This window comes from Sarcophilus harrisii, chromosome 4 (assembly GCF_902635505.1).
Source record: "Sarcophilus harrisii chromosome 4, mSarHar1.11, whole genome shotgun sequence".
Taxonomy (NCBI): Eukaryota; Metazoa; Chordata; class Mammalia; order Dasyuromorphia; family Dasyuridae; genus Sarcophilus; species Sarcophilus harrisii.
Window position 1 is genome coordinate 1,703,309 of NC_045429.1, and position 20,674 is coordinate 1,723,982.

The 20,674-nt window shown below is 45.0% G+C and overlaps 1 protein-coding gene across 1 annotated transcript in view; it reads right to left on the minus strand.

Annotated features, from left to right (window-relative positions):
- ST6GALNAC3 (ST6 N-acetylgalactosaminide alpha-2,6-sialyltransferase 3) overlaps nt 1-20,674 on the minus strand; it is a 323,114-nt gene that overhangs the window by 196,413 nt on the left and 106,027 nt on the right. Inside the window, exon 3 of the mRNA XM_031967397.1 lies at nt 9,919-10,328. Within this exon, the coding sequence (XP_031823257.1) occupies nt 9,919-10,328 (410 nt within the window). The remainder of the gene's footprint in view (nt 1-9,918; nt 10,329-20,674) is intronic.

The window sequence follows — 20,674 nt, forward strand, 5'->3', positions numbered from 1 at the left end:
AGATTTGCCCAATCATTTGTATTGGGCAAGGTCACTTAATAACCTTATGAATAAAAACGTGACAATATTCTTATTCCCATTTTAGAGATGAGAAAATAGAGGCTTAGAAAGAACCCTGGTTCTAGGGAACCAGTATGGGATTTAGAGTGACTCATGGCTTTGGAAATGGAAGGACGTTGGGGGTAGACTGCTGTGTCACTCCCTTAATTTTAGTCTTTGAGATCAAAGGGCTGAGCTGGAGTCCTTCCTTTGACTCTTACAATGTGACTGGGCTCCAGATACTTTACCTCCTGGGATCATAAAGACCTCAGAGATTTAACCTTCTCACTTTACAGAGGAGACGGAAGTTTATAGAGTTTGTGACCTGTTTAAGGAGAAATTTCAGCTCAAGTCTTTTAGCTCCACCACCCACAAGGGCAATTTGGAAGGTTCCTGGGCTCTCTGTGTGCCTTAGTCCCTGTACCTTAGTTTCTCCCTCTTTTAAAAGACAGGTCTCCTCCAGCTCTGCATTGATGATCACATGAGATTGAGGGACTTAGCCAATGTGATCATGAGAGTGTCAGAGACAACTCTCAAACGCAGCTCTTGCGGCTACAACCCTATTGTTCTTTCCAACTTAGCTACAAGAACATTCAGCAGGGGCTTCATTTATTTTCCAAGCTTTTCTTCAAATTATCTTTCCTTCCTTTTATGCTCTTTTTGTAGAAAGTATATACTCACTAAAAGAAAAAAAATTTAGAGGACCTTCCCTGTTTTGGTAAGACAGATTTTCTCTTGGATTTCAGTGTAGCCAGCATTTCTATAGCACTTTAGGTTTGTGAAATGTTTTTACAAATGTCATCTCATTTTATGCTCCCACAGTCCTGGGAATTCAGGCCACAAAGAGCCTTTCTTTGTAGCAAAGAAAACTACCCGACTTGGAGACCACCTTTGACAGCCAAGTTTGCCTTTTGCATCCAGAATCCCCCACTTCTCCAAGAATTGGAGGTGGAACTCTTCTTGGATGATTTATTAATAAGTGAGGAATTCTGTGCACAAGGCTAGAAATCCCAAAGAAATGAGGGGCAAATCCTAAATTAAGCCCCAGGTGAAGCACTGGAATAAATGGAAAGTTATACTCAGAACCTTAATTCCATTGACAAATTTGCCTCACACCCACCTTGCCCAGATGACTCAGAAAGAAGAGAAATTTCATATTAGTGGAGGCAAAGCTGTGATGACTGAAGTTGTCTAGCAATGTCAATCTGAATTTGAAATGAATGTGATTTGTGAGAAATAAGTGGAAAAGGAATTAAAAATACATACAACCTTCTATCTCATCAGGGTAATAAATACTTAATGAGTCAGCCCAAGAGAGAATGGTAGGCTGAGGCTTCGCCCTGATTTGAATTGGTGACTCAGGGCAGGGAAGAATGGCAGCCCCAGTTTTGGCTGGACTGAGAAAGAAGCTGCTTTTCTTCTATGAGAAGAAAAAAACCCCTGATGCAAAGGTAGAAGTGATTGAGATTTGATAGGGAAGGCAGATGAAGATTTTAGGATTACATGGAGAACTATGAAGGATGAATTTCCAAAGAATCTTCCAAATCTCAAATACTGTCCTTTCATTTTTTTGCATTAATTTTGCATATATATTTCCTCTTTCATTTGATCTCTTGTGGATACGGACCTAGTAGTGGTATTTCTGGGTCAAAGATTACACAGAGTTTTATAGCCCTATGGGTGTAGTTCCAAATTGTTCCCCAGACTAGTTCACAACTGTGCCAATAGTACATGTGTCCCAACTTTTATGCACTAGTTGAGCATTTCATTTGCATTTTCTGCCATGTTGGCTAATGTAATAGGAATAAGGTGATATCTCAGAGTTGTTTTCATTTTCATTTCTGTAATCAGTAGTGATTTATTACTTTTTTTACTAGTTATACACATACATTAATTTTTTAATACATATTCTTTTATGAATCATGTTTGGAGAGAAAAATCAAAACAAAAACTACAAGAGGAAAAAACCAAAAAAGTGAACACAGCATGTGCTGATTTACATTCTTTCTCCATGGCTCTCTGTTTGGATGCAGATGGCATTTTCTGTCCAAAGTTTATTGGGATTGCCTTGACTCATTGAACCACTGAGAAGAACCAAGTCTTGTACAGTTGATCATTATACCATCTTGCTGTTACTGTGTATAATGTATTCCTGGTTCTATTTGTTTTGTTCAGTATCTTTCATAGTTCATGTAGATCTTTCTAAAATCATCTTCTTTATCATTTTTTTAAAGAATGATAACATTCCAATACTTTCATATGCCCCAACTTGTTCAGCCATTTCCCAATGGATTGGTATCTACTCATGCTCCAATTTTTTGTCAGCACAAAAAGAGCTGTTACAAACATTTTTGCATGTGTGGGTCCTTTTCCCTCCTTTATGATCTCCTTTGGGATACAGACCCAGTAGTAGCCCTGTTGGATCCAAGGGTATGTATAGTTTGATAACCCTTTGGGCATAGTCCCAAATTGCTCTCCAGAATGGCTGGACCAGTTTACAACTCCACCAACAATGTATCAGTGTCCCAATTTTCCCACATCCCCTCCAACATTCATCATTATCTTTTCCTATCATCTTAGCCAATCTGAGAAATGTGCAGTGGTACCTCAGAGTTGTCTTAATCTGTATTTCTCTAATCAATAATGATTTAGAGCATCCATTTCTTTCTAAAAATCATAATAGTACAAGAAAAAAACAGCTCTGGAACCAGAAGACCAATTCAAGTTCCTCTTCTGACACTTTCTACTTGGGTAAGCACAGGAAAGTCACCTAGCCTTTATGATCCTTGATTTCTTAAAGTATAAAAAGCATGCTGGGCTAGGGCAGGGCTGCCGAAAGATTTTCATGGACTTTTTCTCAGAAGAGTGTTTTCAAAGGCCTTAAATCAAAGACACAAAATTGCAAAGGAAACCAACCATATTGAAATATGGTTATAGAAATATTTTTAAAAACATAAATTCATGGACTTCAGATGAAGATGTCTTGGACTAGATAAATGAATGCTTTCCCCCTGCCTTTCCCTTTCTTTCTCTCTCCTTTCTTATCCTCCTTTCCTCCCTTTTTCCTTCCCTTCCTCCCTTTTTCCCCTCCTGTCTCCTTCTTTCCTTCCTTCCTTCCTTCCTTCCTTCCTTCCTTCCTTCCTTCCTTCCTTCCTTCCTTCCTTCCTTTCTTTCTTTTCTTCGTTCCTTCCTTCCCAAATAGCTTCTGAAGTCTTTTCTATCTTGAGATCTCCACATTAATGAGCTAATAATCACATGAAATGAAACATCCAAATGATACCAGATGCAGCATCAAGCTAGAAGTGTGGGTAAAAGGTGATGTAATGAATCTGGGGCAGGAGTAGGCCCTAGAGTTGATACACAACTGGGTAACTAGTAGGGATTCTGGCTGTGGGGACAAGATTCTACCATGATAACTATTGGGATTGTAGCTAAGAGATCCAGCTGGACCCCAGAGGGAGGACTAGGAGCAGAGTGAAAGTTGCAAACAGCAAACCAAGGCTTAATGTCAAGAAAAATTGACTACCAAGGAGAGCATCCCTGAGCGACTGAGATCTCTCTGAAGAAGTAATGAGGATCCTGAACTTGAAAGTCTCCAAGCAGAGGCTGGATGATCATTGGGTAGTGATTAAAGTAGAAGCCTACTGAGGCGTCTTATAGCTCTAAGATTCAGTGAGGAAAGAAGGAAAGAGGGAGTGAGGGGGGGAGGAAGGGAAGAAGCAGGATTCTTCAGTGGTTGTGGCCAATATAAAGAGACTTCTGTGGTCATTCAGTGCAAGTATCTCCCTTTACAGCAGGGTGACCCCCGGTCACTAAGAAGAAAAATGGCAGCCCCAGGCTTTGAACCTCACTCCTGACTCCAAATTGAGCCCTTTTCCTTCTCCTGTACTGCCTTCACAGGGGATCCCAGCTGCCCCCCCCAGACAGCGTATGAGATGCACACATAGACACGCAGACAGCATGGACGCACTCTTTTCACTGCCCATGAATCCAAGAACACGTCACTCCCCTGGAGCTTTCAGGGCTTCAGGGGTCAACTTTCTGCCTCCATTGGGAGTGCCCCCTTACCCAGGAGTGCAGCCTGACTCCCGCCTCTGGTATTGATGGTGCAGGGTCTCTGAACAGGCCAACAGACAGCCAACAGAACTGTGAGTGAAGGCTCTGAACCTGTTTGTCCACTGACGTGAAAGTAAAATGGAAACCTGCTTTTGAAGAATGGCTCTGTCAGGGACTTATTAAAAGCCGGGTGCCCAGTCACTCAAACTCTGAAGAAGCTAATAGATTTGCCAACCTTTGGGTAAAATGGAGGCCGGGCGAACTCCGTGAGCAGAGCCGCGGAGACTTTTCTATCAGAAACCTAAATTAGGTAGAACTTGCCTAGTTTGGCTTTTCCATGACCCCAATATATACTGAAGCAACATTTCTCAAGATTAGCAAACTTGGAAGCAAGCAAAGGACATTTTTCCCCACCAAGAAAAACCATGGGTCTCATTTTTCTGACTAGAGGCGAATATCAATGAGCTGGCCCTTCTATCACCGCCCTACGCCATTGCTCCTGTGAGGAAGGAGTCCTTCTCTGGGTGGGGAGGGGTGGTTTAAGAGGAGGGAGGGGAAGGATGAGGCTGGAAGGGATGGTCCTCGAGGTTTTGCCCAGCCAGAGCATGGATGTCTCTCTGGCCATTTCAGGAAGCATCTCAGCAAGAGAGGATTCATCCTTCCAGTGGCAAAGAGTGCTGATTACTTCACACACATACACACACACTCACTCACACACACACTCACACACACTCACACACACTCACTCACACTCACACATACACAGATCTCTCACACACACATGTGGGTATAAAACCCCTTTCTCTTCCTTGACACAAACCATTTCATGCTCTGGCCATCAATGACTCTGCAGACTCTTTTCAGAAGGATCTTTGGAAAGCCCTCCTGCCGGGCCATCCCTGTCACATGGAGCGTGAAGTATGGTAGCCCTCCTCTGGGAGCGGCGACCTTCCATTAATCTGGCCCGTCCCTGAGGATGGGGCCACTTGGGTGGCAGCTAATTAAGGGTGATTTAGGGCTGTTCCCAGGCACTCTGTCGGGCCAGCATTAGATTTGCTATTCTAATATGTGCTATGACTCCCTCAATTATTACTAATTAATTAATAGGCAGTCTTAATTAATTAATGGCATGGGGGAGAAAGTGACAGATTGGTGCTTATGCCTCCGACACTCCGGGTCAGAACCAGGTTCTGGGCTGATTTCCTGGGTATTGCCCGTGGTCACAGGATCCCAGCTCCAGAGCTGGAAGGGAACTCAGAGGCCCTTTATTACACAGATGAGGAAGATGGGGCTGGGGGTCTCACAGGGTTTCACAAAGATTAGTTGTGAGTGGGAGCAGTTAGGGGGTAGCAGAGGCCCTCTGACTTCTGCCTTTGGAGCATCCCTTCAATCTCTCTGAGGCGCATCTTAAAGACAAGCTTTCCTCACAAGGAAGCTCGAACCAGGCAACAGGTAGATGACTTGCCAAATCGAGAAGCTCCAAAATGGTTTGTTCTTCAGCATGGGGCGTGCTCAGGGACCCCCGGCGGACCTCCCGATGGCAGGAAGAGGCTCAAAAGGCTTCTAGCATGTTGGATGCATCTGCTGTGGTGAACCTTTGGCTAATAGCAGGCATTTAACGTCACAGGGCTGTAGGGAATGATGTGGGAAGGCGAGGACCTCTGGTGTGAGAGCTGCCCAGCCCTTGTTAGAACTGCTTTCCACCCTTGTGCTCACCTGACCCAGCTTACTTGGGGGTCCAAGAAGCTGCACAGCAGACACACTCTGGTAAGCGTTCCAGCAGATGGGCTAAAGCAGGCTGAAGGTAACGAAGGGGCACCAAACCCTGTGTGAATTAGGGGGTGTCTACCCCAAGCATAGAAAGACTTCTCCTGCTGGAATGGGTATAGGAGAACAGGTTGTCATTGTCTTGGCTGATTGGGTCATAGGTGCCTTATGGGAGGATATGAACAAAAATGGCCCAGGAAGGGCAGCCATAGGTGAATGGCTATCTTCATGGTGGAGGGATCTTTGGAACTGAGGAGATCATCAATCCATTGGAGGATTGAGAGCAATCTGGCTGAGTAGATCAGAGCATTTCATCTGAAGTCAAAAAGGACTTGGATTGAAATCTTGTCTCGACACTGGCCAGCTGGGTGCTCAATCATGATCGTCTCCTACTCTTAATTTTCTCTATTATCTTTCATTATTATTATTATTATTTCTATCTATTAAATGGGGTAACAAGATAAGTTACAGCTATCTCCCAGAGTGGATGGCAGACTTGGAATGCAGATAAAACATGGAAGAAGATTTGTGCACTTTCAAGTAAGTATAAGTTAAACTATCGCTCAGTCAGTCAACAAACATTTATCAAGCATCTACCAGTTGCTAAGCAATGAGGATGAAAAAAGGAAGCTGGGGATACAAAAGACAGTCTCTTCCCTACAGGTTCTCCCTCTAATGGGGAGACCATGTATAGACTAAGCACCAAGAAGCTCTAGGAAGTGGACGTAGCTGAAATGACCCCCAGAGGTCATTTCCTATACAGACAGAGGGAGAGGCGAGCTGCTCTTGCCCACTTGCACCAACCTGATCAATGGTTCCTGGCTTGCTTTGCTTATTTTTCCCCCAGATGGAAGCATCTGAACTCAGCCTCAGCCTCAACAGAGGTTTGCCAGCATCAGCCAAGCCTCCATACCACTGTCAGCTTTCCAGCACCTCCAGGGCATTGTAGTGTGGAGCCGCGTTGATCAAAATGTCTACACGGCTCCCTGTAAATATTATGGATGTATCCCAATCACTCAAAGAAGGAAGAAATCCATTTTGGTTTCAATGTCCTGAAACATCCTGAATTTAAGCTCAAAAGTCCCTGGAAATTCAATAACATTAAAAACCATGTGCTCAGACTCTTAATAGATGGGCTGCTCCATGCTAAGCTCCTCCAAGGAGACAATGAAATATTCCTTGTCTGCAAAGAACTTCCATTCTGCTGAATGTTCCAATCATATGAACATTATCACAAACACAGGAATTGAAAAGGGAGTGGGAAGAAATGTTGCTATCCCTTTGACCCTTTGGGAATTGTGAGGAAACATCTCAATTCAATAACAAATAAGAAGAAGCCTGGGACTCTCATCAGCATGAAATATTTTTACTTGCTTCGTTTTGACTAAGGTCAGAAGGTAACCGCTGAGGGGAGCTCACCATATTAACGCCAGACAAAGTGAACACCTGACTGCCGTAGCCTTCCGCAGGCAAGACCCCTGAGCTTGGGAAATGTGCCTGTCCAGCCTCCCAAGTACCAGAGATTATAGACAGCTACCAATATCCCAGACTTTACCTCTGGTCCCCAGCTGCCGGAGGGTTAGGCTCCCTCTAGGTAGCCTTGAAAAAGTAGCTCATTAGTTGCATGCTCAGGTGAGGCAGGAGAAGCACTATCAATTAAGAGAAGAATTATGTCTGAAAATGAAGGGAATGCCCTGCAGCACTCCAGAAGAAGCCAGACATGGAGGCAGAACCGACACCTTGAGAGGAAATCAGAAATGGAGATAGAAGCTAAGTGGAAAGAACGCCTTGTCTATTGCAAGAAGTCTTTTTGGACGATTCTTTTGGTCCAAACCAGTCAACTACAAGGTGCTCTTTCAGCAAGTTATTGTTTAGATTTTTTACCCAACTCCCAGGGTGGCTGTAAGACTAGGAAGGAGGTACATCTGAGCCTGAGGAAGAAGATACCAATACCCATAATCCAATGGGGTGCCCCAGTTTCTACGCTGGCTGTCCAAAGTCTATACTGAAAGGGAGGAGCAGCAGGGCATCTCTGCTGGTAAGTACAAAAGCTGGCCAGTTCCTAGCATACAGTCCTTCTCCTCTGTCTCCTGGCTTTCCTCTTCTGCAGGAAGCTTATCTGAATCATTCCTTCCTGCCCCAATGTTTTGGGTCCTCCCATTTCCCATTAGCTCCTCATGGAGAGCACCAAGTGGGGCTGCACTGACCCATATGTATTTTCAAACTGAGAGCACAGTCATACACCCCAATGCACAATTCGCCATTCCCCGTCCACCCTCATCCTCCCTAAACAGCTCGTGCTTTGCTAATCACACATCCAAGAACAAGATTCTTCCAGCTCAGCTGAGGGGCCTGACCGGCTCTCTCTGCCTGAGCTTTTGCACATGGGCTCTTGGTGCTCAAGGATAATCAATGATAAATACAAATCAACTCTAGGAATCGACAGCATGGCAACCCGACAGAGTGAGCATTTTTAAATGATTACCAGCTCTTGAAATAGAACCCAGAGATTTGGAGGAAACCATGGAAGAACTCTGGACTCGGATTGGAATCAAAAGTTTTGTTTGTTAAAAGCAGAGAGATGGGAAAAATCATCCTGCAAATAACAGATTTTAATTTAGAAATCCCAGAAAGAGGCAATGTGATATTGTAGAGAGAAGTGGAATCTACAGGGAATTCCAAGGTCCTTCCAGGTTTCAACACGTTCCTTTCATAGCCTTTTTCAAGGACAAGAAATCCAAAGCAACAATGACTCCCAGTTTGGCCCATTCTCCCCTTTGCTCCCTGTCATCATGTGATGGCAGGGCTAAGGAAAGGAATAACAGAGAGGAACAAGGAGAGAGCTGCTGAGAATCCAGTGGAGGAAGAACTCTCCAGACAGCATAGGCTACGGGGAAGGGTCAAAGGGTCCAGAATCGGGCTGCGACTGCACAGAGATGACTCCTACAGGCTTCAGGACTAATGCGCTGCTGCTGATCTGGACACTGGCCACCTGCCATGCTGTAGGGAGAGCTCACAGCAGCCAGTGGCTGCCTGGCCATTGGGCAAGAGGAGGCTGATGCAATCTGTCATGGAAATTTCTGAGAACAGCCAAGAAGATCCACATTCAAGTACCCACCTGTGGCACCTATGAGCTAAAGGATCTCATCCCCCAGTGATCCTCTAAAGCACTACATTTCAGGAAAGGCCCATCGAGTACATTCTCATTAGGAATTCCCTCTAGTAATGAAATCCTAGCTGTGTTCCTATCTACATGCGAAGGTGCCTTTAGGATCATGGGAGTGGAGACCTAGACTGTCTATATTTTATGAGAAAACTCCCCAGGTTCGGTTGCTCCCTACATGACTGAAGCCTTATGGAGTGTCCCTATGGCACTGAAGACCTTTGCTTAAGGGGGAAAAGAGTGAGGAGAAATAAGAAGGAGCCCTGTCTGTCACCAGTAACCCCGGAAACTGAGTATCCAAGGCCTTTTTCCTTTATCACTCTGCTAGGATTGTCCAACATTACTCAGAATGTGGCAGCATTTCAAGCTGGCATTCTGCTCCAACCGGGCTTAGCCCACCCAGCTTAGCCATTTGCTCGGGATCATGCATTTGCATGCAGGGACTTGCTCAACCTTGTTAGAAAATCAATACCCTGTTCTGGCCGTAGCCTCAGGTAAAGTTTCTCCTGGTTTCTAGGAGAACTTAGGTCAATTTATCATCCCAGAGCCCTCCAAGATTTCTGTGCTTTGGAATACTTTGCCGGGCTTCCCACTTCAGCTAAAATTCTAATTTAATCAATAGCAAATTGAACTGGAAGGGGGGAAGCTCCAAAGATGTCTCCGGAAAGCATCCAGTGTTTTTTAGGCCCCGGGCCAATCAAAACGGAATGAACAGAAGGTAGCGTAGGTGGGATAAATGGGGCCTAGCTGCTGGCTCATCAAGTACTCATAACAGGCAAAAACATGGAACAATCAACTTGAAAAATAACCGGGTGCTCATTTTATCGCTGGCACGCAAAGGGCCCTTCCCTCGGCTGGCACTGAGCGCACGGGGAACAATGGGCAGCGCTTACCGGTCTTTCCCCGTCTCCTTCTTAAAAACCCCGTCACAGTGGGCCATACGCTTCTCCGTGGTCACGTAAATGCGGGCCCCCGGGTAGACGTCGACAGCCTTCCTCAGCATGTTGTACACGATGCCGTTGCCGTCTCTCCTCATGTTGCGGAAGGGCCCCCAGATCACGTAGACGGTGGAGTTGGTTTCCTTGAAGAAGTAGTCGGGATTCTTGAGCAGGAGCGGGACGCTGGTGTGGGACACCACCCGGACCGAGGTCTTCCGCCCCACGTCCTCCTCGTAGCCCCGGGTGGGCGCGTTGTTCATCCTCCAGACGCAGGAAGACCCGTCTATTTCGGCGCCCACCTTCTGGCCCACCATCTGACCGGAGCTGGACACGATGGCGCAGAGATCGCAGTCGAGCTGCAGAGGCTGCCAGAGAGGAGGGAAGAGACAGAGAGCAGGTTAATGAGCCGCCCTCGCACCTTCCAACTACTCGGAGGAGGGAAATGGCCCGTTGCGCTCAAAGCCGGTCAGCAGGCTGCAACCTGGCCTCGGGCCTTTGGAAACGTACTGGGGCAGCCAACGGAAAAGGGGCTCCGGGCATCCTCCTCCCTGCCCACCCAGACGTTAAAGCTCTCTGCCTACGGGAGGAAATGGGGCTGAAGCGTTGAGGCTGCCTTGAAGTCAAGAAATCCTAGATAGAATCCCCCTTCCCAAGTTTACTAGCTGCAGCATCAGAAAGACGCAAGTCCCCTGACTCCTCTGCCGGGTCTTAGTTTTTCCATTTGTAAAATGAACAGATTTGGGTTCCCGTCTGAGATCTGTTGCTGCCTTCAGTTTCCCCTTCTGTAAAATGAGCAGTTCAAGGCTCCTTACAGCTCTGTGTCTAGGAGCCTGCTCTCTTGTCTCTTTTCCTGGGGAGTTATTATGAGACTCAAGTAAGATAATGTATGAAAAAGGCTTGGACAAATTAGAGCTCCACATAACCTAAAGGGATCAGTAGTCATCATGGATATACAAGTGAAAAAAGGACACAGAACCGGGCATTTATTGAATATTATTATTTATCTCTAAAAAATGGTTCTAAAGAATTTGATTTTTAGTACAAAGAGTTTCCAAAAAAGACAGCTTGGCCATAATGGAAGCATCTTGAGTAGTTCTTAAGCAATATCATGCTGATCAATGAATAAATCTATTTAAACCTTGATATCATCTAGCCTCTGGAGTCATACTCTTCTCAATAGCCACAAACAGCAGAGGTTCCCTTGAAACCAACCTGGGAGAAAGCATTTTTAAATCGATGTGACTCAATTTTCCCTTCTCTGACATTAAAGAGCTTTGAACGAATGGCAGCCATAAGAAAACTGATCATTAAATCATGCGTCATCTGTGGAATTTTTGACCCAGAAGATGATGTGTATCTATAGAAAATCTTTCCTCATGCCCCTCCACGAAAATTGGATGGTTTCTTTCCCAGACTTTGCAGTTCCGCCCATAATCTTCACTGCATCCCACAGAAGCAAGTTAATTAAAAATAATGTATTAAAAAGGATGATATAACCTCCTAAAACTAATTTGCAGATTTAATGTTATACCAATCAAACCACCAAGGGGATACTTTATAAAGCTAGACACAATAATAACAAAATTCAATTGGAGAAACAAAAGGTCTCAGATCTCAAGAGAAATAATGAAAAAAAGTAGGAACAAAAGGGGACCAGTTCTTGTAGCCACCAACTTATATCATAAAGCAGTGTTCCCCAGCACTGTCTGGTACTGGCTTTAAAAAAAAGTGAAATGGAGATCAGTAAAACTGACTAGAAAAGCAAGAGTCAGAACTACTGAAATCTGCAACTCAGAACTTGGTAAACCTAAACTTAAACTCCTTGGGGGGAAACTATCTGATCTACTGGGAAAACAGGAAAACAGCTTGATAAAAATTTGGTTTGGATTAATATCTCACACAATATAGCACAATAGGTTTAAAAAAAATCAAGAGACCAAAATATTAAAGATAGAAGCAGGATGTGTGTTGGGCAGAATTTGAATGCAGGTCTCTGTGACTTTGAGAAGCCATAGCCCCACTCACCCAGCTACATTGCCTCACTCAGAAACAAAGATATCATTTTTTTTTAAATAATAGCTTTTTCATTGTCAAGTTCTATGCAAAGATTGTTTTCAATATTCCCCCCTGCAAAACTTTGTGTTGCAAATTTTTCTCCCTCCACTGAACAGCAAGTAATTCAATATAGGTTATATTTATGAAATAAAGATATCTTTTTTTATATTTATCGAGTGCCTCTTATATAGAACACTATATTATTAGCCGGCTTTCTTTCCTTTTTTTCCTTTGTGGTAGTGAGAGGTCTGGATGTGTGATTTCACCAGTGTGAGGAATCCTTTCAGTGTGGAAACGTCTGTTCCCCAGTGATATAGGGGCAGGTGGTAGCAACTTCTAATTTAAAGTTTTTAGAATTGTTTATGGTTTTGGGAAGGGAAGCAGCAAGGCCAGATCATACAGCTAGTATTTGTTAAAATAGTATTTGAACCCAGATCTTGCTGCCTCCAAGGTCACACCCCTACTCAGCACAGCAAGTCAGAGAAGAGATGCTGAGAAAACACTTAGAAAGGATGCACTACAGTGGGAACAAAGTGAGTCAGTGAGATCACTCACTGGCATGGTATGCCATGGTAGGCATGGTAACTCTCCCACTTTACAGATGGATAAATTGAGGATACATTGAGGAAGAAGTGATCCTGCAGTTTCTAGCCATACCCACTGAGTTGATCGACAAAGTCTTAAAAAGCCCCATCCCCTTGACCAGGTTCGGAACCTCGAGAAATGAACTTCCCCTGTCTTTGTGGCTCCAGTTTAAGCCCCAGAGCAACAACTAAAGAGAAGAAATAAACTAACAAACAATTTCGGCAGCTTAGGGTGTGTGTACTGCTGCGAGGGAAGGCCATATAAAAAAGCACATTAAATTAGTTCATTAATTAATCAAACCACAAGCATTTCCGCTATTAGGAATGTTTAGAAAACACGACTTTGTTCCAGTGTGATTGATGTTCTGGGAACCATTTTGAGCATAATTTGAATTTTGCTTTTGCTTCTGTGAGATTTCTTCCTGCGAAAGAATAGGAAACCTTGCTCACTTCTCAATACCTTGTGAGCTGCAGCCCTTCCCCTGCCAACTTCCAACCAAATTTCAGTTCTCTGTCAAGCGAAAGAACCACATTTCTGATATTTATCCTGCTGCACCCGAGGCCTCGTTCTCCCCATCCTGCCCTCCCCCACCGTGGCTTCTGGACTTATGCAGCCTGGGACAGCCAGCTTCGGCCCAAGACTGAGGACAAGGCCTTCACTTTTAGGGAGTCCTTAAGCAGCTAATATATTAAACCGCCCTCCCATTTTATTGGACGCCCATCCCTTTTACGTGTACCTGATGACATTTGGGAGCACTGGGCCTCCCTTAGCCCCCACGCTGTGATTTTTATTGCGAAATACTTTTGGGAAATGCTTAAGTACTGCCGGCTTTGAAAGGTGCTCCAGATGCAAATGTATTTACAAAACAATGGCACTGCCTTCTGTTAGCTGCAATCCCCAGCACCCAACCCCTCCAGGTTGGGCTTTCAGTGGTCGATGGAGAACCTGGCTTCTAAGCCCAGCTCATCACTTGCTAGCTCCGTTGCCATGAGCTTCAGTTTTCTCCTCAGTGTAAGGAAGCCTGAGATAGCCTCTACCCTCACAGGGCTGCTGAGAGCATCAAAATGCATGCAAACACGAGGCAGCCAAGCAGCACTGGAGTGAGGAAATCTGAGTCAGTCCCTGAGCATTTATTAAGCACCATATATGCCAGGCACTGTGCTAAACCCCAGGGATGCAAAGAATGGGAAAGGGAAGCTTATGATTTTTATACAATTGTGCAAACACATTTGTATAAACAAGTTACACAAGAATAAATAATAATGTACAGAGGGAAGGCACAGAATTCAGAGGGGTTGGGAAAGGCTTCCTGTAGAAGGGAGGATTTGAAGGAAACCAAGGAGATCAGTAATCAGAGCTGAGGAGAGAGAGTTCCAGCCAGAGAGATAGATACAGCTCCGAGGCCAGGGGCCCTGAATCAAAGCGTGCCTGGGGGTGAGGTTTGGAAAGGAGAAGGAGGAGCAGATTAGAAAGGGCCAAACAAAGGGCTTTGTATTTGACCCTGGGGGTGATAGAGAACCCTCCAATATAATTGAGTAGGGGGCTGAGGGGTGTTATGGTCAGTCACTTGAGTGACTTGGTGGAGGATGGAGACCCCCAGCACCCAGTAAAGTAGCCCAGGTGGATGAGCTACTGAGGCGATGAGGGTCTGCAAAGGGTTAGTGCCATTACTGGAGGAGAGCAGGGGACACATATGAGACCTAGTGTAACAGTCAAATCAATAGGCTGTGGCAGCAGATTAGATATGGTGAGGGGCGGGAGAGACCCGAGTTGGGGCTGCCACCCTAAGGGGTGATCCAGGGGATAGAAAGCACTGGAACAGGGAAGTTGGGAGGGAAAAAAAGAGCGGTTCAGTTTTGGACAGTCGTCCTCTGGACATGAGGCACCTGGGAGGCAGAGGAACCTGGAGCTTAGCTGAGAAGTTGAGGCAGAAAATCCAGATCTGAGAATCATCAGCCTAGAAAGGATAATTCAGTCATGGAAGCTGATGAGGGAAGGGAAAGAGGGAGAAGAAAAAAGGTTCCAGGACAGTCCCAACCAAAGTCCATGGTCAGTGGGCTTGACCTGGATGAAGATCCCACAAAGATACAGAAGAGCCAGGACGGGGGACTCCCAAAGATCTGGAGAGAAGCGAGACTTCAGGAGCCAGCGACAACAGAGCCCAAGGCTGCAGGGTCAGAGAGAGTGGCCAGAGGGAATGGGAGCGGAGCAGCTTGGGTAGAAAGATGAGGGCGGAAGCCGGCTTAGTCCTTGGTGGGGGAGCCAAAGAGCAGGCGCAGGCTGGGGCTCACCCCACCAGTTTGTCAGCTGCGGTCCCGCCAGTCGGAACCACTGGGCCGGGTCTCTGAGTCTGCACTAGCAGGGCTGAGCTCTGCCGTCTCATCTGACAGCCATAACCCGGATCAATTAAGACATCACAATCTGCTTGGCGACAGCAGCCTGAGATGCCGCAGCTGGGCAGATGGGGAGGTCAGCAGCTGCTAGACAACTTGAGGGCAAACCGGGGGAGGAGGCGGCCTCATCTGCTCTGGCACGGGGGCTGCCGGGGCGGCGGCTTCGGGGGTGGCCAACGAGGGGCGAGCCAACCCGGAGGGGCCCTCGGTGGAGCTCGGCTTGACCACACGGTCTTCGGGAGCACCGCCCTCCTCGCCCCTCCCCAGCTGGCAGCAGCTCCCTCCTCTCCTCTGCTTCTCAGAGCCCCCATCTTCTCTGGTCCATCGATCCCCACTCATTAAGGGCCGACTCACTGGGGACGTGGGGTTCAAACTAAAAAAGGAACAATCCTTCCTCCGTGCAGTTCCTGCAATGCGGGGGAAAGTCCGCTGGCAAGTTTTCCGACGTCCGGCTTTGGAGCTAAACAGATAGAGCTGTATAGGGGCAGCCCTTATAGGGGTATAGGGGCACAGATAGAGCTGTGCCCCTCGGTTTGCCGTTCAGCCATGGGAGTCTTCCCTAAAAGCCTGCGCCTTGGATTAAGTGAAAACATTGGGAATCGCAATGTAGGAAACCGCGGAGCGATGGGAGGTCCCAGGGGACTCACAGGCACCTTTAGGACAGTCCTGCAGAGGGATGGAGAGCCAAGAATTCTCTATATTTGGCCTGAGAGCTTATCTCCATGCATCTCGGGGCTGACTGGTGCATCCTTGATGACTTCCTCCTTTGGAAAGGTCTTAGTCTTGCCCACCGGTCTCCACCCTGTGATTTGGCAGCCTTCTTCAGGAACTGAAGCTCCACGGTTCTCACTCCCGGGGCCAGGCTGTGTTGCCCTAATAAACACTTGTCCTTTTCCTTGATGCAGTCCCTCGACATTCTGAGAACTTTGGAGACCTTCTTGATTTTGATCCCTCCTCTTTTTTGACTTGATTCTCATTTTCTTTTTCCATTTTCACCAAAAAGTGTAACCTTCTCACCTTTTTCTTTCACCCCCTCAAACATGTTTTCAAATCCTGGAGTTGAACAACGTTGATCTCTACCATTTCCAGGGCAATTGCATCCCTGTGATGGAGAGATATCCGACCTCTTCTTTTATTTAAGGTTTAAGTATTGATATTCAGTAAGAGGCTCCCTTTGGATTTCCTGCTTTCCACCCCCAGGAGCATTATTCCCACTTTTGCTGTGGGCATAGCTGGCTGCCGGCACTCCCAGAAAGGGATTCGAGGGTTGGTTACAAGTACGTCCCCCTCCTTCCTCCCCCATGACATCCTGGCCATCCTCCAAGGCCACGGTCAAGCATCCCTTTCTCAGCCTTGGCCCCGCTGAGGGAGGTCTCTCACACCCGGGTATAACCGCTGCTATTTCCTCATAGGTATGATTTAAAACCCTCTGCTTTCTCAGCACCAGCCCAGGGAAGCACAAAGGGACTCATGATCTGATCAATCAATCAAGAATTTCATATCCAATCACTATTTGACATATTGCATAGGGGGGTTAAATAAAGAAGCAGCCTTGAATCCAAGACCTGGGTTCAAGGCCCACCTTGGACACACACTGGCTGTGTGGCCCTAAGTCACCTGCCTCTCAGTGCCCCCGGCGACTGGATAATTCAATCATTCCAGAAGAGTTCCCCAACCTGGAAGTTCTCAATAATAATGACATCAATCCAGTCCCTATTCCTCCGTGCCAGACTTTGTGGCAATTCTAATGATTATGAGGAGGAGGAGGATAATAAAACTAGCATTGATATAAACACCTTAAGGTTTGCAAAACATTTTCTATGCATTATCTCATATGAGCCTCACAACCATCCTTTGGTGCGGGAGCTATTTTCCCCAAGAAAAGGTTTAATTGGCCCAAAACATACAACTCACCAGTGACTAAGGCAGCATTCAGACTCAGGCCTCCCCGGCTTTAAAGCCCAACACTATCCACTGTGCCACCCAGTCACTGCAGAGGAGAGTAGGCTGGCCAATCGGCTTTGAGTTCTTAGACTGTGGCAACGTTTAGAAGTCGGAAAGATGGCAGATGCCCCTTCCATTTCTAGAGTGATGGTGGGAGGAGGGAAGGAGAAAGGGATGCTGCAGATTTTAGACTCGGTCACCATTAAGGGGGCTATCGATGCTCTATATGGGGAGCCCTTGTCCAGTGACCCACAGAGTGCTGGACTGGAAAATTGTTATCCTTACTATAAGCACAACATGAGGTCAAGCAGAAGGCAAAACTCAGGGGAATCAGGGCCTGGGTTTGGGCTTTTGTTTTGTTTGTTTGGCAAATCATAGAGAAATTTTCTGCAGTGTCCAAAGGGAACAAGAAAACACCGTTTTGTGGACACTTAGCCTTCTTGGGTCAGTATTCAAGACAGTGTTTAACAAAGACCACCGTGAACATAACTGTGGAACTTAAAAAGAACAAGAGGGTTGCACTGGCTCGCCTTTGGGGAACTGTGCCATGCTTTGAATGCCTCCAGTATTCTCCATCAAGCCAAGGGCCGGTCTCACTCGTCCAGTTCTGATCTGTGGCAGCCAGGATGGCCAAGAAGTAATTCCAGCAGAAGTCACCGACCAGCCAGCAGTCCCTAAAGCTTTTCAGGTTGGGCTGGCAGGTGTCCATCCCCTTGTCTGGGGGGAGCATTTAATGAATGTGTGTGTAGGACTGTGAGGTCGCTCATGCCAGAAACACTTTCCCACTTCACTGTGACCTCGTAACATCCTTGAAGCCCCAGTTCAAACATCTGCAGGATGCTCAATCGGCCTCCTAGCCATTATCTACTCTGTTGTATGCATCTTGTATGCATCTATTTGTCTACTCATCAAAATGGAAGCTCCTTGAAGGGAGGGATGGTTTTTGTTAGAACTCAGTGTGGTGCCTCACAAGGTAAGTGCCAAAAAGTAAAATAAAAAAGAGCCAAAAGCATGTTTGTTGGTTGATTAACTTCACCCCTCTGGGACACTGCATCTATACTTCTAAAATAAATGACTGACTAGATTAAAAAATTCTTAGATTAGGGTCTGGGAACTTTATTAAAAATTTATTTCAGTTTGACATAATTGTCTCCTTTCAAATCCTATATTTTGTTTTGTTCACTAAAATTATATTCTGACCAAGAGTCCATGGACTTTACCTTGTTTTAATCACACAGAGCATTAAGAATCCTTGGGTTGGGTGAACTAGAAAGTCTCTTCCAGCTCCTCAGCTATGATCCTCTCATCAGACGGCCTCAAAGACCCTTTTAAATCAGAAATTACTATGCATTCACTGTGTGGAAGAAGACCAGAAAGGCTGAATCGGACAGATCCCTGATCTTGTAACAATGCCTGCTCAGACATCTTGCTTTGCAGAATCTGCTTTATCCCTAGAGTGAGACTCTTTCTTAAGCAATGAGATCAGTATCCATGGCTGAAAATTTTCACTGTGTCCAGCAAGATTTCTCTGACCTTTTTCCTGGAGCTGAAGAGACCATCATGAGCTTGTCTGGACTATCCTCCTAATGATTAAATGGTTAAACCATTCTGCTGGCTGATTCAAGTCCTCAGCAATTGCCCTTATCAAAAGAATGCAAAGTAACTCACTCAGTCACCCCTGGGATCACTGGGCTTTCCATATTTAAGATTCCTGGACATTATCTGGCCTTGATACTATGGGAGTATTACCTGGACTTTTACAGCCACCCCAATTGTTATGTAAATTGCCTACCAGGAGCATTTACAGACAGGCCCAGGGAATCATATCTTTTGTGAGAAATGCCAGAGGGTTCTGCCTTCTATTGAGGCTCAGTGAAAAGAGATATGAGGTTTGGGATACTATTGTAAAAAAAAAAAAAAAAAGAAAGAAAGAAAGAAAGAAAGAAAGAAAGAAAGAAAGGAAGGAAGGAAGGAAGGAAGGAAGGAAAGAAAGAAAGAAAGAAAGAGAAAGAAAAAAGAAAGAAAAAAGAAAGAAAGAAAGAAAGAAAGAAAGAAAGAAAGAAAGAAAGAAAGAAAGAAAGAAAGAAAGAAAGAAAGAAAAAGAAAGAGAAAGAAAGAAAGAAAGAAAGAGGGAAGGAGGCAGGCAGGGAGGGAGGGAGGGAGAGAGAGAGAGAGAGAAAGAGAAAGAGAGAGAGAGAGAGAGAGACAGAGAGACAGGAAGGAAGGAAGGAAGGAAGAAAATGTGCTATCTCTGGATAATATACATGAATGGTTTTACAACTTGTTAGTTTCACTCCACCTGGGTAAAAACAATTTGCATTGTTTTCCTGTCTAACCCATTTTATTTGGATCTTCAATAACTCTTTCCTTAAGTAGGAAAATAGCGAGAGAGAGAGAGAGAGAGAGAGAGAGAAAGAGAGATCTGTCCTTCATCTGCAATTCTCACTCTTTATTAAGATCCAGTCACATTTCCCCCCTCTCTTTTCTTTTAACAAGACAACTGAAGAACTCTTCAAATTCTTTGTTCCAAACATATCCACCTAGAGGGATGTTGAGAAAATAATTCAAGTCCCAATCCCAGTGAAGATGGTTTCACTCTCTAGACTCCTGATATCCTCTTCCCTTCAGTGGAAGCTCTTCAGGATGCTCTTTGAATGCTATGAAAATTGTTCCATCCTCTCTGAATGATATATCGGCACAATTGCCAAGTACTTACATTTTAATCAGCAAGGAAAATGAAATATTTGACCTTTCTTTTTTTCTGAAAAAGCTTACAGACAATAGAATGGATAATTAAAAAACTATGAATTAAAACTTGCAAAACAGCATGCTTTTCCCAGCATAGAAGAATGGTGGTCCTTTTTTTCCCCCTTTTTTTAAAGGTCACTTGTCAGCTAGTACTAGTTATTAAATCTCCACATTTATCACTAATGTGGTTCTACAGAAAACGAAGGTCAGGACATTAAATAATGAAACAGTCAGGATCAGAAAAGGTCACTAAGAATTTTAGTACAATTTACCAGAAGCTACTAATTTTATACACAAGAAATGAATAGAAAGAGGTCATCATTAAACATAGCCATGGCCATCCAATCTTCCTGTCCACCTCAGCTTCAGGGCAATAAGGCATCTTCACTCATCTTAGATGGAACTTGCCAAATTTGAAAAAATAAAAATAAAAATCCAACCTGGAGTTTCAATAAATAGTTTAGGATGAAAGTTATTTTTTAGCTGAACCAACTTAAATAATTAAAAACATTTAAGAATTCTTCAAAAACAAAGCCATCTCACAGGTTGTTTGCATTCCAATCACCAAAATGCAATTTTGAAAATTGAGATAGGGCACTCTGGGCACCTTAAAAGCTCTACAGGACAATTAGCGCCTCGCCACACGCTAATTTAGTGCTTTAATGTTGAAACAAATCAGATCTTTCCTTGCAATCATCCAATTTGAATGAATTTGAACAAAGCAGGTTGAACAACGCTCCTGAGAGACACTCTTCATCCCGCTCTCACCGATTCCTCCCCTACCGTGGAACGTCTTCGGAGTTTTAGTTTTTGCGGATTCAACATGGATAATGACGCCATTGGGGAATCCATTTCGCCTTTATTCTTCCCAATGTTCTTTTGAGGTCTTTCAAATGAAAGGTACAAAAGAGGCATTAGCAATCTGGCATTGTTTTTATTGCTTTACAGAGGGAAAAAATGTATTTTAATTTTTCCCGTGTTTCAGG